At 58.5% G+C, this 21,569-nt stretch overlaps 1 protein-coding gene across 1 annotated transcript in view; it reads left to right on the top strand.

Annotated features, from left to right (window-relative positions):
- The window catches only part of LOC108637086 (rho guanine nucleotide exchange factor 10-like protein), a gene marked incomplete at its 3' end in the record, with an annotated part of 50,690 nt that overhangs the window by 21,802 nt on the left and 7,319 nt on the right, over positions 1-21,569 (top strand). The window contains 1 exon segment of the mRNA XM_018054718.1: positions 19,566-19,641. Coding sequence (XP_017910207.1) covers positions 19,608-19,641 — 34 coding nt within the window.

Here is a 21,569-nt window from a genome sequence, read left to right on the forward strand (position 1 = left end):
AGTCTGAGTCCGTGCCAGTGAGAGCAGTCGCTGGGCTTTCCTGTCAGTTCCTGTCACTTGGATTTCACACTTGTGAGCAGGAAAGCGCAGGACCTAATTCTGGAGGGACAGCCTCGCTCGTCCATGCATGTGGGCAGTGTGAGTCAGCGTCCCGGGGGTGAGCTGAGCCTGCCGTGTTCCTGCGTGCGCCCTGACCTTGGTGAGGAGGATGTGCGACCCAGGTCACATCGCAGGCCGTTCACCCCCTGGCGTGTCGTGGGCACCCAAGAAGTGTTTGCTGAGCTAAAGAGGGGGACCGTGGCAGCCTGGGACACCTCCTAGCAACTGACACTCGGAAGGAGGGCCAGCTAATGAGCGTCCATGCAGCCGGGAGGAGCCTTGTCCTGGGAAACTCCACAGGGCTGAATGAGGGCAGGTTCATCCCTTTCTAACGGGAGACCACCCTGGTGGCTCGGACTGTAAAGAGTCTGCCTGCAGCACGGGAGATCTGGGTTCGATCCCTGGGTTGGGAAGATCCCCCGGAGAAGAAAGTGGCAACCCGCTGCAGTATTCTGGTCTGGAAAATCCCATGGATGAGGAGCCTGCCCTGAGGGGGTCCTGCCTGATGTGTGGTAGCCCTCCCCCCAGCAGAGGGGAGGGTGCTGGCTGGTACCCAGCAGGCACAGTGGGGCCTGAGTCACGGCTGTCCCTGCCTGGGGGCCTGCTCTGGTGCTGGGCTGGGGGCTTAAGGGGTGAGGGTGAACCCCTGGTCTCTCGGGAAGCTGTCTGCCTTCAGCTCTCAGGTGGTTCCTGGCGAGAATGTCACACAAGACTTACCGTGTTTGTGTCCTGCTGCCTTGGGAGGGGCCCGTGTATTGAGGCTTTGCTGGGGACAGCGTGGCTAGACCCCTCGCCGGGGCCTTGGTGGGAGCACTCTGTCCACCGGTCCCCCAGCTTCTCCTCTTGACGTGCTGCCCGTGGGGGCCCCATCCCACCAGCGCCCCCCGAGTGGGGTCCTCCCGGTCCCACCCCCTCACCTGAGTGCTTCCCAGACAGCAGGGGAGCCCAGTGCAGGGTGCCTGCTCGAGGCTGAGGGACGAAGGTGTGACTGTTCCAGGGGTTCCAGGCACAGCCCTGCAACCAGGTGGCCCGGGGTCCAAGCCAGGCTCCCCCGTGGGTCGGCTGCGTGACCTTGAGCCCTTTTCTTACCCTCTCTGTGCCTCTGTTTCCCAGTCTGTAGAATGGGAGTGCTAAAAGTTCCTCTCTCGAAAGGTTGTTACAAAGATGGTCGTGATCACAGGACTGAAGGGCCTGGAGTCGCTCTGGGCCCCTAGCAGGGACGGCTGCGTGTCAGGTGCTCCTTCTGGAACTTGCTCCTAGATGGCGCCGGGCCTAGTGCCTGGGCCCTGGATTCCACCCACTCAACTCTGCCTGCAGGGGTGAGCTCCTGGGCCAGGTTGCTGGGGAGAGGCGAGTCGGGGCCGCGGAGGGGCCCCCGGCTCCCGCTGGAAGCCCCTTCCGCCTCCCTCCCTCCCTCCTGCTCCCTGCTCCAGGGCGTGCAGAGATGAACTGTATGTGGTTTCCCTCACTGTTTCAAGGACCATCAACCCCCCGTCTGTGTTCAGGGCCACTCCCAGGAGTGCCCCAGGCCCCAGGTCTCCCCTGCAGAAGCCCCCCGTCTGCTTTCGACCGTGGGTGCCCAGTCGGTTCACCTTCCCCTGCTGGACCACGAGCTTCGAGTCTCGGGGCCGCGTCCGTCTTTCTCACCACCGTGCCAGCCCAGCGGGGCTGCACCTGCACCCAGCTTGCTGAAGGTGCTTGGTGAGTAAGCCGTGCACCTCGGCGAGGCTGGGGGTCGGGTGGGGGGCCTCGCCCCTGGCCCGGGACAGCGCTCCGTCTGGTGGTTTGTTCATGAAATCAGTGATGGCTGCGAGGTACCAGAAATAGTGCTGGGCACTGAGCCCGGGAGGGGTAAGCCACTGTCCTCGCTCTGAAGAGGCTGCCCTCTCTCCCCACTTCCTGCCCGCTGCCCACGTCCTGTGTTCCGGATGCCATGCCGGGTGGTGGAGGCGCACGGAGAAGCCGGCCGTGGTCTCTGCTCCGAGATCCACGAAACAGTGCAGGTCCTTTGCAGACTTGGAGCCTGGTATTACCCGCCATGGAAACTGGTGGCGGAGACTTTGGTCTCTGTGTCCCTGTGACTGATAGCAGTAAGGTGACCCAGAATTAACACGCCAGGGTCTGCTCTGATCCTCAGAGGACTTGACCAGACGCCCCGTGACCAGGGGTTTCTGCCTTGGCCCCGTGGACGCCGGAGCCGGACGATTCTCTGTTGCGGGGCTGGGCTGTGCGGAGCATCCCTGGCCTCTGCCCTCTGCATGCCACTCGCTTCCCCTGCCCTCCCAGCTGTGCCAACGCAAATGCCTCGAGATGTTGCCACATGTCCCTGGGGGGCAAAGTCATCCCCGTGGAGAGGCACTGCCTTAGCTGGATCCGTGAAACTGTAATTGTGTAAGCCAAATGGAATGGAAAATTTGAAATCCAATACTGCCTCCCTCCAAAAAAAGCAAAAGAGGAAAAAAAAAAGCGCCCACAACATCCCGTATTCCTTGGGTTTGGCTTAAAATCCAAACATCCGTTGGGAGGTGGGAGGGCCCTTGGAAGCTGGAGCAGCTGTGAGCTTCGCCGCCTCTGGGGAAATGGGCGGGGCCATTGCCAGGCCCGGTCCTCCTGTTCTGAGCAGCTACGATGTAGGGCAGGCCATCCAGTGACCACGTGGAGTTCATGGGACCAGCATCAACCCTTGGAGAGTTGAATTGGAATGTTGGACTACTGCCCTCAGTCTCAGCTCAGTTCAGTTGCTCAATTGTGTCCGATTCTTTGCGACCCCATGAATTGTAGCACGCCAGGCCTCCCTGTCCATCACCAACTCCTGGACTTCACTCAGACTCACGTCCATCGAGTCAGTGATGCCATCCAGCCATCTCATCCTCTGTCGTCCCCCTCTCCTTCTGCCCCCCAAGCCCTCCCAGCATCAGAGTCTTTTCCAATGAGTCAACTCTTCGCATGAGGTAGCCAATGTATTGGAGTTTCAGCTTTAGCGTCAGTCCTTCCAATGAACACCCAGGACTGGTCTCCTTCAGAATGGACTGGTTGGATCTCCTTGCAGTCCAAGGGACTCTCAAGAGTCTTCTCCAACACCACAGTTCAAAAGCATCAATTCTTTGGCACTCAGCTTTTTTCACAGTCCAACTCTCACATCCATACATGACCACTGGAAAAACCATAGCCTTGACCAGACGGACTTTTGTTGGCAAAGTAATGTCTCTGCTTTTCAATATGCTATCTAGTTTGGTCATAACTTTCTTCCAAGGAGTAAGCATCTTTTAATTTCATGGCTGTAGTCACCATCTGCAGTGATTTTAGAGCCCCCCAAAATAAAGTCTGACACTGTTTCCACTGTTTCTCCATCTATTTCCTATGAAGTGATGGGACCAGATGCCATGATCTTCGTTTTCTGAATGTTGAGCTTTAAGCCAACTTTTTCACTCTCCTCTTTCACTTTCATCAAGAGGCTTTTTAGCTCCTCTTCACTTTCTGCCGTAAGGGTGGTGTCATCTGCATATCTGAGATTATTGATATTTCTCCCAGCAATCTTGATTCCAGCTTGTGCTTCTTCCAGCCCAGCGTTTCTCATGATGTACTCTGCATAGAAGTTAAATAAACAGGGTGACAATGTACAGCCTTGACATACTCTCTTTCCTATTTGGAACCAGTCTGTTGTTCCATGTCCAGTTCTGACTGTTGCTTCCTGGCCTGCATATAGGTTTCTCAAGAGGCAGGTCAGGTGGTCTGGTATTCCCATCTCGTTCAGAATTTTCCGCAGTTTATTGTGATCCACACAGTCAAAGGCTTTGGTATAGTCAATAAAGCAGAAATAGATATTTTTCTGGAATTGTCTTGCTTTTTCGATGATCCAGAGGATGTTGGCAATTTGATTGCTGGTTCCTCTGCCTTTTCTAAAACCAGCTTGAACATCTGGAAGTTCATGGTTCACGTATTGCTGAAGCCTGGCTTGGAGAATTTTGAGCATTACTTTACTAGCGTGTGAGATGAGTGCAATTGTGCGGTAGTTTGAGCATTCTTTGGCATTGCCTTTCTTTGCGATTTGAACGAAAACTGACCTTTTCCAGTCCTGTGGCCACTACTGAGTTTTCCAAATTTGCTGGCATATTGAGTGCAGCACTTTCACAGCATCATCTTTCAGGATTTGAAACAGCTCAACTGGAATTCCATCACCTCCACTAGCTTTGTTCATAGTGATGCTTTCTAAGGCCCACTTGACTTTACATTCCAGGATGTCTGGCTCTAGGTGAGTGATCACACCATCGTGATTATCTTGGTTGTGAAGATCTATTTTGTACAGTTCTTCCATGTATTCTTGCCACCTCTTCTTAATATCTTCTGCTTCTGTTAGGTCCAGACCATTTCTGTCCTTTATCGAGCCCATCTTTGCATGAAATGTCCCCTTGGTATCTCTAATTTTCTTGAAGAGATCTCTAGTCTTTCCCATTCTGTTATTTTCCTCTATTTCTGTGCATTGATCACTGAGAAAGGTTTTCTTATTTCTCCTTGCTATTCCTTGAAACTCTGCATTCAAATGGGTATATCTTTCCTTTTCTCCTTTGCTTTTCACTTCTCTTCTTTTCACAGGTATTTGTAAGCCCTCCCCAGACAGCCATTTTGCTTTTTTGCATTTCTTTTCCATGGGGATGGTCTTGATCCTTGTCTCCTGTACAATGTCACGAACGTCCGTCCATAGTTCATCAGGCACTCTCTATCAGATCTAGTCCCTTAAATCTATTTCTCACTTCCACTGTATAATCATAAGGGATTTGATTTAGGTCCTACCTGAATGGTCTAGTGGTTTTCCCTACTTTCTTCAATTTCAGTCTGAATTTGGCAATAAGGAGTTCATGATCTGAGCCACAGTCAGCTCCTGGTCTTGTTTTTGTTGACTGTATAGAGCTTCTCCATCTTTGGCTGCAAAGAATTATCAATCTGATTTCAGTGTTGACCATCTGGTGATGTCCATGTGTAGAGTCTTGTCTTGTGTTGTTGGAAGAGGGTGTTTGCTATGACCAGTGCATTTTCTTGGCAAAACTCTATTAGTCTTTGCCCTGCTTCATTCCATATTCCAAGGCCAAATTTGCCTGTTACTCCAGTATGAAAAGGCAAAATGATAGCATACTGAAAGAGGAACTCCCCAGGTCGGTAGGTGCCCAATATGCTACTGGAGATCAGTGGAGAAATAACTCCAGAAAGAATGAAGGGATGGAGACAAACCAAAAACAATACCCAGCTGTGGATGTGACTGGTGATAGAAGCAAGGTCTGATGCTGTAAAGAGCAATATTGCATAGGAACCTGGAATGTCAGGTCCATGAATCAAGGCAAATTGGAAGTGGTCAAACAAGAGATGGCAAGAGTGAATGTCGACATTCTAGGAGTCAGCAAACTAAAATGGACTGGAATGGGTGAATTTAACTCAGATGACCATTATATCTACTACTGTGGGCAGGAATCCCTCAGAAGACATGGAGTAGCCATCGTGGTCAACAAAAGAGTCCAAAATGCAGTACTGGATGCAATCTCAAAAATGACAGAATGATCTCTGTTCATCTCCAAGGTAAACCATTCAATATCACAGTTATCCAAGTCTATGCCCCAACCAGTAACGGCGAAGAAGCTGAAGTTGAACGGTTCTGTGAAGACCTACAAGACCTTTTAGAACTAACACCCAAAAAAGAAGTCCTTTTCAATACAGGGGCCTGGAGTGCAGTCTCAGTTAAGCCCTGGCGTTCTCCTCCACCCCGCAGCGCACACCCTGGTTTGTAACGATGGATTCATGTGCGTACGTGTTGGTCTTTGCAACCCCACGGACTACATCCCGCCCGGCTCCCGTGTCCATGGGCTTTTTCAGGAAGAATGCTGGAGTGGTTGCCATTTTCCTCCAGGGGATCTTTTCCACCCAGGGGTTGAACCTGCGTCTCTTGGGTCTCCCGCTTTGCAGGCAGGTTCTTTGCTTGCTGCGCCATCAGGGAAGCCCACAGTGATGGATTTATGTGACTGTTAAGCATCTGCCTGCCTGTGGGGTTGTGGACTTCAGGGAGGCAGGGACCGAGTTCCCAGAACCTTCATGGCACCTGGCATGCGGTCGCGCTCGGTCAGTTTTTGTGGAATGATTAGGAGACGCTGTTGGGTGGATCCAGGAGATAAAGCCTGGCTTTCCTGGGAATGTCCCTGGTGGTCCAGTGGTTAAGCATCCACCTCCCAGCTCAGGGGTTGTTAGGGAACTAAGATCCCACCTGCCTTGGGGCAACTAAGTCACAACAAAGACCCAGCTAGGCTGAAAAAAGAAGCCTGGTTTCCAGCCCTGCCCTTGAGCGCTGTTAGGTCCCCAGAGGAGGGCAGGGGGCCTGGAGAGAGGTCTCCTGTGTGGGGCACACACGTGGGAGGGGGGCCCTTCATCACTCACTTCCCGGTTTGCCTTCTCATGGGAAAGGAGATGCTGTCTCCGCCCCGACCGAGACCTTGGCCACAGGACAGACCTCGGGTGAACCTGGCGAGGGGCTCAGCCTTGGCAGGGAGTGCACGGGCGTCTGTGCTGGCATCCACCGTCCATCCCCCCAGCCCACGCCAGTGTGGCACTGTGGAGCGCCTGTTCGGTCTGCTGGCTGCAAGCAGGGAGGAGAGCGCTGGATCCTGCCTTCCCAGGTCTGTCTCTTCCCACAGGTCAGTTGAGGAAGCTCCTGATACGGTGTCAAGTGACAGGCATGGGCAGCCGTGGCGGGGGGAGTCACTATGAGCTTGTTGCCTGGAGGGGGCTTGCTCTCCCTGAGTTTAGCATTTGGGTTCAAGCAAGGAAAGCAGCCTGGTATCTGTGGCTCTCTGCAGGCTGGGGGCTTTGCATAAGGCCAGCGTCCAGGTGGCTAGACTGTCTCCCTGACACCACACACTGGGTTTTGGTGGTCGCCGTGTTTTGCCCCAGCTGAGGAAACTCAGCGTCGCTGCTTCTTCTTCTTCCCTGACTGCGACCTCTCTTTCTGGAATCTGGACCTTTTTTTGTTTGGCTGTGCCTGGTGTTAGTCTCAGCACACAGGGTCTTCGCTGAAACACCCAGGATCTGCACTGCAACGCACAGAATCTAGTTCCCTGACTGGGGATCGAACCCGGGCCCCCCGGCCCTGGGAGCAGAGCCTTTCTTAACCACTGGGGCACCGGGGAAGCCCCTGGAGTCTTGACTTTGAGGGGGCAGGTCGCAGGTGAAACTCCGTGCAGCCGAGTGTTCACCTCAGGCCGGGCCCAGCAGTCCCCGAGCCCGTCAGTGGGCAGCCCTGGCTCTCAGTGGGATCACGGCCCAGTCAGACGCTGCGAGAGGGGCTGCCCCCTTCTCATCTGGCTCTCACTGGCCCAGGAAGGCTCCTGATGACAGTGATGGGGAGGGCCCGGGGACCACTCAGCTCTGCCTGGGACCCCTTCCTTGTAGATGGGGCTGCTGGCCAGTTAGAGGGAGGTGCTCATTCATTCACTCAACAAACATTTGTTGAGCACCTACTGAGTTCCAGGCTCTCCTCAAGGCATTTTATGTGAATTATTATCTCAGTTACTGTTAAAGTGTTAGTCGCTCGGTATTGTCTGACTCTTTGCGACCCCATGGACTATAGCCCACCAGGCTCCTCTGTCCGTGGGATTTTCCAGGCAAGAGTACTTGAGTGGGCTGCCATGCCCTCCTCCAGGGGATCTTCCTGACCCAGGGATTGAACCTGGGTCTCCTGCATTGTAGCTGGATTCTTTACTGTGTGAGCCACCAGGGATATCTCATTTAATCCTTATGAAAGCCCTCTGCAGTGGGGATCTTTAGAGTTTTCCTGTGGGAGAGGAACCAGGGAGAGACTGGTGGAGTAGCATCTCTGTGTCATAGTGAGGAAGTGAAGGGCCGGCCACTGTCCTGCCGGGGACTTCCGGGTGGTTCAGTGGATCAGACTCCCACCGGGCAGTGGGCGGGCTCGGAGCCCGCGGGGCGCCCGTGGGGGTTCTGCGCCAAGGGCTGTGAGGAGGGGCACAGGCGTCCTCTGCGGGGCGGGCTATGGGCTACCGGCGGCGTCTGAGCTGCCCCGCCCCCTAGGGGTCCAGTCACAGGCCTGCTGAGCACCGCCCGGCTGTGCTCAAAGCTGAAAACGAGAGGACTGGTGTTTGGGACCGTCCCCCCCGCCCCGGGGTCAGATTCCCAGCTTTGACTCCCTCCTAGGACAGCAGGCTTCAGGGCCAATCCGTTTCACGGTTGAAACCACCTCCTTTCCCGCTGAGCTCCTCCAGTCCAGCCTCCTGTGCTCTCTGCCCTGAGCCCCAGGCAGCCTCTGGGAGGCGAGACGTTCACTGCAGGGGTGTGTGGTGATGGATCCCTTGGTCTGTTGAGGAAGAGGCAGCCGCTACAGGGGACAGACGTGGCCGGACATCTCCACCTGGGGCTTCATCACGGATCGGCCTCTGATGACCTTGACCGTGGATGGGTCTCTTTACGTTCCTAAGCCTCAGTTTCTTCCTCTGTAAAATGGGCTGATTCCGTCCCTTGTGGGCGCCCTGCCCCCTTTAGAGCTTTTCTGTCCCTCCCTGGCAGGTGCGGAGGACAGGGAGCTCCTGGAGCACACTCACGTCTTCCCTGCGGGAGGCTGTGGCGCACAGGTAAAGGGGCGGCTTGAATCTCAGTGCTGCGCCTTGGGGCTGAGGCCTCTGGGTCCCCTGGAGCTCCGCACAGGGCATTTCAGGAGAGCCCAGAAGCTGCCCAGACAGCTTGCCTCGCCTTGCCGCCTTGCCGGGGTGGGCTGAGCTATTTTTTAGCTCCGAGTTCTGCACGGGTTATTTCTTCCTGCCCAGAGCTCTCTCTGGGATAAAGTGACAGCCTCTTCGCTGAGGGAGGCAGAGCTTGGGGCAGAAGAGGAGGCTGGAGCCAGGGTGGACCCCTGTGGGCCGCGACCAGGAGGCTCCCTCCACGCGGGCAGACTGCCCGTGGGGGCTGTGTGACCCTTCGCGGGAGAGCCGGGCGTGTGCCAGGGTCCCTCACCTGCCCGCTGGAGCAGCCGAGGGCTGCAGCCACGGCCGCCTCAAGGTCCCATCCCCTCTCCCAGCCATGTGCTCCGGACTCACCGGAGCAAGAACCTGGTCTTTGGGGAGCGAGTTGGTAACAGTGGTCCCGCCCACCGCACCCCTCCTCTGATCACCGCCCGGGCCTCTTCCCAGGCGGGTTTTGGGGAGCCGCCTCCTGCATGGCTTGGCCCTGAGTCTGTGCAGTTCTCAGGGAGGGGCCGTCCTGGCTGAGGCTGGGTTCCGCCGGGCCTGGCGTGCAGGCACCCGGGCCTCGGCTGCCTTCTCCCCGCCCCTGAGGGTGGAGGTGGGGCAGGCCTCGGGGCTGGTGTGGACTGGCCTTCCCTCCCTCACGAGAAAGTGTGTGTCGAGCCCCGCTGTGTGCCAGGCGCTGCTCCAGGGCCGTGGATAGAGCGGTGGGTGTAAACGATGATGTCCACGTTTTGGTCAGTGCAAGCAGCTGGATGTATAGACACCTGGAGGATTAAATACCACGAAGATGAGGAGAGCAGAGGCCGAGGACACGGTGTGCTGTGGGCACGCGTGTGCTGTTGGAGAAGCGGGTGCTTGGAGGGCCTCTGACAGCGGCCTTGGAGCAGAGCCCCGACGCGGTGCAGGAGGGCCCCTGGGTGTGACTGCGGAAGAGTGTTTCAGGCAGAGCAGCCAGCCGGGGCAGGGCTGCTGGTGGTCCAGTGGTTAGGGACCCACCTGCCAATGCAGGAGACACCGGTCTGCTCCCTGGACTGGGAAGATCCCACGTGCCACGGAGCAAGGAAGCCTGGGCCCCACGACGATGGGCCTGTGCCCCGGAGCCCGGGACTGCAGCTGCTGAGCCCGTACACGCTGGAACGCATGCTGCACAAGGGAAGCCCAGTGAGCAGCCCGCACACTGCAGGGCAGAGGCGATCCAGGCAGCAGTGGGGGCCCGGCACAGCCAGGAACAAGCGAGCAACGCCGTCGGTGCGGACGCCCTGAGGTAGGGCGTGCGAGAGCCTGCACGTGGCCCCGTGACTCTGGGGGAGAAGCTGTGGGGAGAGGTAGGGTGTAAGTCGGGGGGCGGGAGGGACTCACCAGGTGGGGTCTTGTAGGCCAGGGTGAGGAGTCCCGTTTCCACTGTGAATGAAGTAGGCATTTGAGGGTTTGAGCAGAGGAGTGACTCGGCTGCTGGTTGGGAACAGAGTGTGTCGGGCGAGGGGTGAAGGGGGAGCAGGAGGCCCGTCAGGGGCTGTGCTGATGGCCCTCAAGGTGATGGCGCTTTGGAGGGGGTGGTGGAAGGGGGAGTGGCCAGGAGTGGTCAGATTCTGGACGCATTGGGAAGGCAGAGCCACCGAGGTTGGTGGATGGGAGGCACGCAGGTGTGAGGGGCAGAGGAGCCAGGGCTGGGCCCGAGGGGTTCAGCCTGCGCCCCCGGCAGGCTGGAACTGCCGCCAGCTGAGCTGGGACGCTTGGGAGCAGGGAGGGCAGGTGTCAACCCTGGAACGCACCTGCTGAGTAGGCGCACTTCTGGGCAGAAGTCTGGAGCTCCTGGGGAGGTCAGGCTGGCAGTGTGACCGTAGAGGTGGTCTTTAAAACCACAGAAATGGGATGTTCCTGGTGGGCCAGTGGCTAAGGCTCAAGTGGCCCAGTATCTGGAGGTCCTTGGCGCTTTCTGCAGCTTGGACCATCCATCCTTCGCCACGTCCAGTTCCGTTAGACTGGAGTCAGACAGACCCAGACTGGAGGCCTGGGGTCAGTCCCCTCCACTTCCTGGTCCCACCTCGTGTTTCCTGGGCGACTTCGGGAAAGTTGCTTCCCCAGTCTGAACCTCAGCTTCCCCATCCATGAGAAAGACCTCTTGGTCTTCCCTGGTGGCTCAGCTGGTAAAGAATCCGTCCACAGTGAGGGAGACCTGCGTCCGATCCCTGGGTCCGGAGGATCCCCTGGAGAAGAGAAAGGCTGCCCACTCCAGTGTTCTGGCCTGGAGAGTCCCATGGACTGTGTAGTCCCTGGGGTCACAAAGACTCAGACACGACTGAGCGACTTTGGCTATTCCCTTTTTCCAGCCTGGAAATGCTCTGCTGACGGTATGAGTATTCTAGAGCCACGCTGGTACTGCATTGCCCGCGAGGTGGGCTTTGGATGGGGAAACTGAGGCGCAGAAAGGTGAAAGGGTGGTGCAGAGTCCATGCTTCCACGTGTGTGTGCGGGCCCATCGCGTGGGCCACCCAGGATGTGACCAGGGACGCAGAACTCTCCGATCGGCAGTTTTCCTCCTGGCCCTTTAGCCGGGGGCCTCCTGCCTGGACTGGCTTGCTGGGGACGAAGGGGTTAACGTGCTGGAGGCAGAGGTTGGGGGGGGAGGAGGAGGAAGGGGAGAAAGAAGGGGAGGGCTGTTCTGGGGGCTGTGCTGGCTCTGGTTTCCTAGCAACAGCCCCCACGAGTCCCTGCCGCCAGGGGCCGGGTGCGATCCTCTGCCCGGTGGCCCCCTTTGGGTGGCTGTGGAGGGGAACTGCCCCCCACCGGTCCTGCCTGGGGATCCTGGACCCGGAGCGCGCCCAAGAGGTCAGTGCAGGGAGAGGGGACGCTCACCCGGGGCCGAGACAGGGCCTCCATTGTCCGAGGCCCAGCCACTGGCCAGCCTCACCCCTGCCCGCGGCAGGAAGCCCACTGAGCGGCCTGGCGCCCAGCAGGCAGGGAGCGGAGCTGGTGCTGCTGAGCCTCCAGCACTTGAGGCTCCTGTCCGTCACCCCTGCCCTCAGCCACAGTCCGTCTCCGTGACTCCCTGTCCGCGCTGCTCTCCCGTGAGAGCCACCCTGTGCCTCCCTGCCCGCAGCCCAGGGACTCAGCTCAGAGCATCTGTCTCTCTGCCCCCTTTTCATCGCCTGTTGTGGGAGCCCAGTTGGGCAGGGAGTCTGGTGCACTGCAGAGCTCAGAAGATACCCACGATGACCACTTCCAAGGCGATTGCTGTTTGATCTCATGGGTGGCGAGGGTCCCGGAGGTCAGGCCGGGCGTTCTTGCGTTTGGGCCGCCTGGCCTCTGTGGAGCGATCAGCAGGATGGGGCAGTGGAGCCCCGGGAAGGGGCCTGAAGTCTGTGAAGGCCCCTCGGGCGCCATCAGACGTCTCTCCTCCTGGACTGGCGTCTGACGGGCGACGAGAAGCAGAGGGTGAGTGCCTGCCTGGGTCTAGCCGGAAGGGCAAGCTGCAGCTTCAGTGTCTGGAGCTGGTCTCTGCGGCCTCAGCGGAGCGCGGTCCACGCATCTCATCGCGCTCTGTCCGGGGCTGTGAGCCCCGGGCGTGTCCTTGCTGTCGCCCCGCCGGTGTTTTCTCGGCTGAGCCCCTGTCTCTCCGGAGCCCCCGTGAGCCAGCGCCCTGAACGGTCTGCAGCTGGGGGAGCTGCGTGCGCCGTCCTCCCGGCCCTGGTCCTTCTGGGCAGAGGACCCCCGGGGGCGCGGAGGTCGCCTGCCGGGCCGTGGCCCTCTCCCGGGGCAGGGGCGCCCCAGCCCCCGGTTTCCTTGGTGAGGTGCCCTGGGCAGAGGCAGGTCCTCGGCTCTGTTCAGTGAGTGCGTCTCCACGGTGGCCTGTTTGCAGACCCTGCTGCAGCCCCTGAGAGGAAAGGAAGCGGCCAGCCTAGGCAGGGAGACAGTTCCGACGGGGCGGCAGGCGTCCCACGGTCACCTGTGCTCCTTGGAAACAGCCTTTCTCTGGCGGCACACGTGAGCTCCCAGTTCAGGACTGCGAGCTGGAGCACAGGGCTGGGGGCTTTCTGGCCACACCACGCGGCACGTGGGGGCCTGGTTCTCTGACCCTCGGCCCCTGCCTTTGAAGCGTGGAGTCTTACCCGCTGGACCACCGGGGCAGTGCCCCCTGCAACAGGCCTTCTCAGTGTCCTTTAGAAAATTACTGTGACCGTGCTGGTCTCCGCTGCTGTGTGTGGGCCTTCTCTGGCGTGGTGCACTGGGGCTCGTCACGGCGGCCCCCAGGCGTCTCCTTGCCGTGGCTTCTCTTGCCGTGGTGCACAGACTCTGCGGCGTGTGGGCTCAGAAGCTGTGGCTGAGCTGGGCTTCGGTGAGTGGGCTCAGGAGTCGTGGTCCAGGGGCAGTTGCCTCGAGGTATGTGGAATTTTCCTGGGCTGGGGATCAAACCCGTGTCTCCTGCCTTGGCAGGCGGACTCAACCCCTGGACCTCAGGGGAAGTACCCTCTCCCCCCGCAACACGCACAGGTATTTTTCTAAACCAAGCTTGGGAACCACTGCATAAGATGAGTCTGCGGAGGCCTCGCAGAGGAGCAGAGTCTGGGTTTAAAAGGTTGAATAGGAGTTTGCTTATTGGCTCTGAGAGATCTCACTGGAGGGAGTAAACAGACCGAGCAAAGACCCAGAGACACAGAACAAGTGGGCTCAGGGATGAGCCTGAAGCTGGAGCAATCAGGCCAGGCCTGGGAGCTGCTGAGTTGGCGGGGAGTTGGTGGGTGGGGGCGCGGTGGGGGGGGTGGTAGGGGGTGGGGGGGCGGTGGGGAGGGGGGAGCAGGGGGAGTTGGGTTTCACTTTGAGGCGACAGGGAAGAGCCTGAGGGTGTGTATTTCAGGACAGTAACTGTGACGGCAGAGTAGGGGGTGGGCCAAGCTCACAGCTGACAAGGGCTGAAAGCAAGCATGGCCCCTGGAGGGTGTGGCTGCAGCAGGACCCCCCCCACCCCCATCCCGGTCTCACCTCTGGTCCAGCACTTTCTTCCTGGCTTCCAGGAGATGGACCCGGTGCCTCTGAGGCCAGAGTTGGCGGGGAGGCCAGGCCAGAGCCTGGCCCTTGTTTGGCTCTGTAGGACGGGCTGGCGTCTCCCCTTCCTCTGGCGAGTCTGCAGCCCACCCTCCCCTCCCCAGCTGCACTCTCCCTCCAGCGTCCAGCCTTCCCGGCCATCACCCTCCTGGCCTGATTTGTGACGATCAGAGAGGCTTGCTTGTATGTCTCTCTCGGCCTCATTCGGGCGAGTGGGCTGGAGTGGGAGGTGGGAGATGGTGCAGTGCCACAGAACCCGCCTGCCAGTGCAGAGACGTTAGAGACCTGGGTCCTACCCTGGGTCGAGAAGAGCCCCTGGAGGAGGGCGTGGCAACCCCCTCCAGTATTCTGGCCTGGAGAATCCCATGGACAGAGGAGCCTGCGGGCTACAGTCCGTGGGGTCGCAGAGCTGGACACGACTGAGCGACTTAGCACGCACGGCCAGTTTCAAGAGCTAGTGAGCAGGGCCCAGTGCAGGCAGCCCAGAGGATGACTTCCTGCTGGGCCTCTGGGTTGGATGGACCTTGAACTCTAGAGGAAGGGCAGGCTGACGAGGCTTTGCTTAAATTAGAGCCTGGGAGACACCTGCTGTGGCGAGCAGGGCTGTTGAGGGTGGAGGCAAGTGTGAACGCGGCTGCTCTCGGGGTTCCGGTCGCTGAACCTGACCTGCTTGGTGGGCACACCCGGAGCTGGCCTGGCCCTTTGCTTCTCTCTCTGCCTGAATGAGCTTGAGAAGCGCTGCCTGGTGGCTTCTCTGCCGGTCCAAGGGCTAAGACTCCGAGTTCCCAATGCAGGGCCCCAGGCTTGATCCCTGGTCAGGGAGCTGGATCCCACGTGCTGAAACTAAAGATCCTGGTGCTGCAACAGAGACCCGGTGCAGCCAATTAAAATATTAACAAACAAAAACAAATATTAACAAAGCACAGCCTGCTTCTGGCCATGCTGTGCGGCGCCACCAGAAAGCGCCGCGTGCAGGGGGCTCTGCGTGCCTGTCCAGTGCTGGCGGCCGTTTTGAGAGAGCGATGACCCCCAAGAGCAGAAAGTCTCCTCTGACCCGCCCACCCACGCGGAGGGCTGTGAACGGCACCATGACGACGGTGGCCAGGTGCGCCGAGAGCTACACCCGTGCGTGCCGCAGCCCCGGGGTCAGGGGCGCAGGTCTCCGCGGGGCGGGCGGGGGGAGAGGCTAGATTGTAACGGTGGCGAGTGGCGGAGCTGGGGTGTGACCTCTGATCCACCAACGGGTTCCACCCTTTCCGCGCCGCCTTGAGGCCACTGTCTGCTCCGACCTGTGATGTTATTTAGCCTTTCTGAAAATGAGAATGCTTGGGGCATCTCTGGCAGCCCAGTGGTTAGCACTTTGGCTTCCACGGCGGTGGCTGGGGGCCTGATCCCTGGTCAGGGAGCTCAGAGCCGAGATGCTCACGGTCAAAACACCAAAACGTGAAAGAGAAGCAATATCCTAACAAATTCAATGGACTTTAAAAATGGCCCACATCAAAAAAATCTTTAAAAAATGAGAACGCTTATCTTCATCTTCCCTGCTTGTAATGCTCGCTGCAGAAGACCTCCAAAATTCAGAAGAATGGACGGAGAGTGGGGAGGCCACTAGGTTGCACCCTAGTGAGCACTGCTCAGGCCCCTTGGTGCGCTTCCCCCTGCCCCTCCCTCCCTGCGCTTTAGGGGAACCCCTGGATGTGGGCCATCCGAGCCGCTCTTGGTTTTCAGTCGACTTCCCTCCCCAGCCAGGCCGCCTCTTCTGCCAGAGACCGGCCGGCAGGAAGGTTCTGGGTCGCTTTTCAGAGAGAGGCTCGTTTTAAGGGATCACAGCACATTTCTCCTGGCTCAGCCTCCCTCCCTGAAGCTTCCAGGCCACGCGCAGCTCAGGGGAGACCTTTAAGAAACTAAGCAAGGAACTAGTCAAGCAGCCTCACCTGCTTCTTCCACACGCTCACACCCATGCCCCGCTCCTGGCCCTGCCAGCCTGTGGCGTCCTCTGGGCGGGGGCTGTCCTGCCCACTTTACGGAGATGTAGCCCGAAGCCCTGGGAGGCCAAGGGGAGGCCTGAGGTCCCACCGCGCAGATGAGGTGGAACCCCGCCTGCAGATGGGTCTGACTTCCCCCAGGTTCCCGCCGCTTGAAGCCCTCGGGTTCCCCCCAAGCCTCCTCCAGGGTCTCTTGCACTCCTGGGGTGTGGAATCCAGACACGTGGTCCCAGTCACTGGTTCCATTTTGGTGGTGATATTAAGAACGGGCATCTTGGCACCGACCGAGCCTGCCAGGGCTCTGAGGCTGAGCTCGGGTGCTGCTGGGAGTCCCGTGGGCGAGGCACCAGGACCCCAACTTTATAGACGAGGACACTGAGGCTCAGCTCACCTGCCAGTGGGGAAGACACTTCCAGCCTGGGTCCCAAGGCAGAGCTGGGTCGTCACAGCCTGTGCCCTGGATGCTAATGACAGCCGAAGAATGGTGGGTCCCAAGGAGCCTTCCAAGAGTGTTACCTGTATTTACTCTTAATTTTCTTGAGGACCCCACGAAGTCGGTCCTTTTTAATCCCCATTTTGCAGATGAATAAACTGAGGCCCAGAGGTGGTGTTAAATAGCTCATCCGAGTATGATAGCCCCTGAGCAGTGGGGCCTAGGCGGTATCAGGTAGCTAGCCTTGAACTCTGTGCTGACTGCTGTGCCAGGAGGGTCTCTTGCAGGGCCCCTGGCTGCTCTGAGCCTGCCCTCCTCACGTGCTCGCCCTGAGCCCTGGCACACGCACAGAACGGTCGCCGCGGGCTCTGGGTGTGCCGGGGGCTTGGTGGCGTGTGTCCTTGCCTGGGGAAGAGAGAAGTGAAAACAGATGTCTGTTTGGCCACTCGAGTTAATCATTGCGCCTTGGGCTGTGTGCTAGGTCGCTTCAGTCGTGTCCGACTGTTTGCGACCTTGGCTCCTCTGCCCATGGACTTCCCCAGGCAAGAATACTGGAGTGGGTTGCCATTTCCTCCTCCAGGGCATCTTCCCAACCCAGGGATCGAGCCCACATCTCTTAAATCTTCCCCAATCCTTTGCTGAGAGTTTTCAGCATGGGACTGAAAGACGCAGTCACGCACTTTGTGGAAAGCAGTTGGCTTTTAATCAGAATGGAAAGTGCAATTCTCTGACCCAGCCCATCCCGCCTAGGAGGGTGCCCCACAGGTTCACGCATCCATGGCTCAAGGCCAGGTGTGTGGAGAACGGTTTATAGCATCAAAGCCTGGAAACAACCTCGGCGTCCACGCCGGGATTATGTCAGTTGCGGGAGACACCGCCCCCAGCAGTCTGCAGGCATTAAGATGCGAGGCCGATGCTGATGCGCCTGCTGTTCCGAAGTGACCCTGGAGCTTCTCCAGCAGAAGCAGCGGTTGCTAGGGCTCCCGGGCGAGGCATCGGTCGAGTCTGCTGTCCCCCTGCGGCGGTTGCGGGTTCAGTCCCTGGTTGGGGGGCTCCTGATAGGTCCCCACATAGTGCACGTGGCCAAAAAGGAGGCGCTGCTGAGGGGAGTAAACCAGACAGGGAAAGACAAGTATGTCGTGTCACTCATGTGAAGTCTTAAAAAACTGACACAAATGAATTTTTTAACAAAACAGACGCAGACGGCAAACTTACAGTTATCAAAGGGGAAAGCGGGGGTGGACAGCTAGATCAGGCGTTTGAGATTGACGCGCTACTGTGTGTAAAAGGGGCTTCCCCGTGGCTCGGGGCAAAGAGTCCGCCTGCGCGCAGAGGACAACGCAAGAGGCGCCAGTTCGATCCCAGGGTTGGGAAGATCCCCTGGAGGAGAAAATGGCTACCTGCTCCAGTCCTCTTGCCTGGAGAATCCCATGGACAGAGGAGCCTGGTGGGTCACAGTCTGTGGATCGCCAGGAGCTGGACCCCACTGAATTGACCTACGTGCACGCACGTGTGTTAAATACATAAACAGTCTGTATAGCACAGGGGCCCATTCGATATTGTGCAAAAACCTATAATGGAAAGAATCTGGAAACGAATAGATGTGTGTGGCTGTGTGCACACACACGTGTGCCTGAGTCACTTTGCCGCACACCGGAGCATCGTGAATAGACCGTGTGTGTGCTAAGCCGCTTCAGTCGTGTCCGACTCTTTGCGACCCCATGGACGGTAGCCCGCCAGGCTCCTCTGTCCGTGGGATTCTCCAGGCAAGAACACTGGAGTGGGTTGCCATTTCCTCCTCCAGGGCATCTTCCCGACCCCGGGGATCGAGCCCGCGTCTCTTAAGTCTCCTGCATTAGTGGGCGGGTTCTTTACCCCTAGGGACGCCGGAGAAGCCGTAAATAAACTAAACTTGAGTTTTGAAAAAAGTGGTTGTACCGCAGGGAAGGTGCAGTGTGCTTCCTTCGGTATGAAGCAAGGCATCTGCACAGATGGACAGGCTGGTGCGCACACAGCATAGTTCCGGAAGGATTCACAGAAACGTGTAACGGCGGTCACTCCCGGGGAGTCTGAGAGACTGACTTCCATTGTACAGCCTCAGCCTCTGTGTTGTTTGGACTTTGAGAGACAGTGGACACAGTGGTTATATAATGAGCACACGCGGGGGTCCATGGACCGGATTCATGCCCTGGCTCTGCCGGTCACCAGCTGTGTGATCTTGGGCTACTTCACTTATCCCCTCTGGGCCTCGTTTTTGTCCTAATTTGGATGAATAGATACTAATATTTGTAAAGTGCTCAGAATAAGGTCTGAGGTATCGTAGGCACTGATGTTTGCTATTATTAATCAATTGCTATTTGCGTGCATTCTATTTTTATTTAGAAAGCCCGCTATTGTAAACAGAGGCTTTAGGGTTGGAAAGGGAATCAGGCAGGCAGCCAGTCTGCGGCAGGCACTGATTAAAAAGGAGGGTTTGGAGCTTTCGCTCCAGGGTTGAGCCCCTCCTCCTCAGGGACTTCTAGACAAAGTGCCCCCAGCTCAGACTCAGGGGTGCAGAGAGGGAGTGGGGAGAGCTCGGGCTGGGCGCGCCTGGCAAGGTTGCTCCAGGGCCCAGGAAGCCCAGAGGAGGCTCTGGCGGCTCGGTGGCGGGCTCCTCCACTGTCAGGCCTGGAGATACTGCCCCCTGCTCCGAGCACTTGGGGTCTGCCCCGATCTGGAGCCACCTGCGTCCACGAAGCCCTTTCCTTCCCTCACACCCACATGCCCACCGGCCAAGCTCGGGGGCGGCGCAGGGGGAGACGAGAGAGAGAGAGAGAGCGTGGACGGCCTTCGGTGGGGCCTGTGGGGCGGGGGTGGCTCTGGGGCACCCATGGTGACCGGGCAGCCGGGCGCAGGAAGTGTCCGGCCCACGCCTGTGACCCTTCAGGCTGATCCGGTTCTGGAACGCGGGGGCTGAGCACCATCCTGGCATCCGAGGCTGGAGCTCCCCTGCCGGCCAGAGGGGCCACCTGCGAGCCCAGCTTGGCGGCGTGGGCTGGGCACAGGGAGGCCTGGGCCGGGTGGTGGGTGGCCGTCCTGCAGCTGCTGGTCTCTCTGCGGGTTAATGATTCACCGTGCTTGCGCCGTCCTGGGCTCCCGAAGCTGCTGGGAAATGGGCCGAGAGCGGCCGGCTGGCGTGCACCCGTCGGTCGCGAGCCGGTGACCCCTCTCTGTGGCTGGAACTTTGGCCTTGAACGCCCTCTAATCAGATTCCTGGCCTTCTTTTCACAGGCGAGCGGCTGGACAGTGCTGGTCTGAGCTGGGCCCCGTCTGATGGCTTCCTCCCGTCCTCCACAGGCTGCCGCAGGTACGGTCCTCTTGCCCGGCGTCCACCCAGGGCCTCTGACCCTGAGTGTGGATCTGGCCCCACGAGTGGTTAGCTGGATGCCTTGGGCCAGTGGCCTCTGCAGCAGGGAAATGATAGGAAGTGGGCTCTGGGCAGGGGCTGGAGACTCTTCACCTGTCCACCTGAGGGCCCCTGGGGAGATGGGCAGAACCTGGGACTGTGGCGTCGTTGGGGGTAAAACTAAGAACTGAGAGTAGGAGGTAGGGGCTGGGGGTGCTGCCCATCCACCTCCATCTGCTGAGGTTCCCAAGCCGGGCCATCTGGCCGTGGTGGGGTGGCCAGAGTCGGCAAAAAAAAAAGGAAAAATACATACTTATGCTGAAAAAAAATGTTTCATAGAAATTCAGTTTGATGTCCTGTAGTTTTACGTGGCGATCCTAACACTGGGGGCATGGATGGTGCTGGTAGATCTGGGCCCCGGAGGAGCTGGGCTCGAGGCCGTCTGTCCCACTGGGCCCAGCCTCCCGTCCTCTTGTTCTTCCTGGGGGACGGCCGACGGCAGAATGGTAACGAGCAAGGGCTGCTTCTCGAGTCCAACCAGCCCAGTGGCTTGGTGTCTCTCTGGCTGTCTCATCGCCCACAAGCGTGGTGTTAATAACGACAGCCTCTCCCGTGATTGCAGGGTTTAGGTATAGGTGGGGCTCCAGAGTGTGCTAATCAATGGCTCACTGCCTGGGAAATGTCATCACTGGGGCGTTGGCAGGACCGGCTGCCCGTGCCCCGCTCTGAACCCCGGGGCCGAGCCCAGGAGGAATCTCTTCCCCCTTGAACCTCCGTGTCCTTCTCCGTAGGGTAGGGGACCAGCATGGTGGGCCCGCCTCCGCAGGGTAGGGGACCAGCATGGTGGGCCCGCCTCCTCCATAGCGTGGGCTGGCTTCCTGGGTCCCGGCCCCCTGGACTCGCTGGGGGCTCACTGGGGTTGGCTCTGCGGGGAAGGGGAATGTCCAGGAACATCACAGGTGTGTGTGGCTCCACCCAGTCCTGCCGTCGTCTGTCTGGGTGGGGAGAGCGCAGTTCAGCTCTCAGTCACCCAGGGATGATGGGCTGTCTGACTTTCCTTCTGATAAGGCGCCACGGCTGGTTGCCTGGGTCTCAGGATCCTGGGAACAGAGTCTGGGGGAAAGGGCATTTCCTGATTCATGGTTCCAGGATGTCCCCGCTCCTCGTCATCAGCAGCCTGCACCCTTTCTCCTCCACACCGAGGGGCCAGGCGTGCAAACTGAGAGCAGAATTACCTTATGATGAAATCAACTCAGTTTCATTAAGCAAGCGTTTGGTGGGTGTATCTGATGTTACAGGCTGACATCTGGTTGAAGCAGGCTCTTGGCTACTCTTTCTGATTCTCTGAGTGCTTTGCACCGTCTTCCCAAATAAATTCACCCCCCCCCCCCCCGCAGCCGTGTTCTTACCCCGTCGTCCTCAGTCGCGTCTCCGTTCTGACTGGGCCACTTACTGTTGCTCTCTGCTCCTGCTGTGGCCCCAGCCGCCCCCCAGCCTGAGCCTGTCAGGCCCTTGCTCACCCTCTCGGGCCCCGTACAGGGGCAGCCTGGTGCCAGAGCTGTGCCCCAGGCCCTGGCGGGCTCAAGCCTCTCCTCTCTTTAGCACTGACTCAGTCTTCGGGGTTTTATGTTTTCCTCTGGTCAGACCTGCCTGCCTCGCCCTGCAGTGAACTCCTTGATGTTGAGGGACTGTGTCTCACTTTTGTTTCAATCTTCTGGCCCAGGGGCTCCTGGGAACAGTTCACTGGATACTGTACAATCTATATGGTCTGACCAGTCCATCCTAAAGGAATTCAGTCCTAGATATTCATTGTAAGGACTGATGCTGAAGCTGAAACTCCAATACTTTGGCCATCTGATGCGAAGAACTGACTCACTAGAAAAGACCCT

Source organism: Capra hircus, chromosome 2 (genome assembly GCF_001704415.2).
Source record: "Capra hircus breed San Clemente chromosome 2, ASM170441v1, whole genome shotgun sequence".
Lineage (NCBI taxonomy): Eukaryota > Metazoa > Chordata > Mammalia > Artiodactyla > Bovidae > Capra > Capra hircus.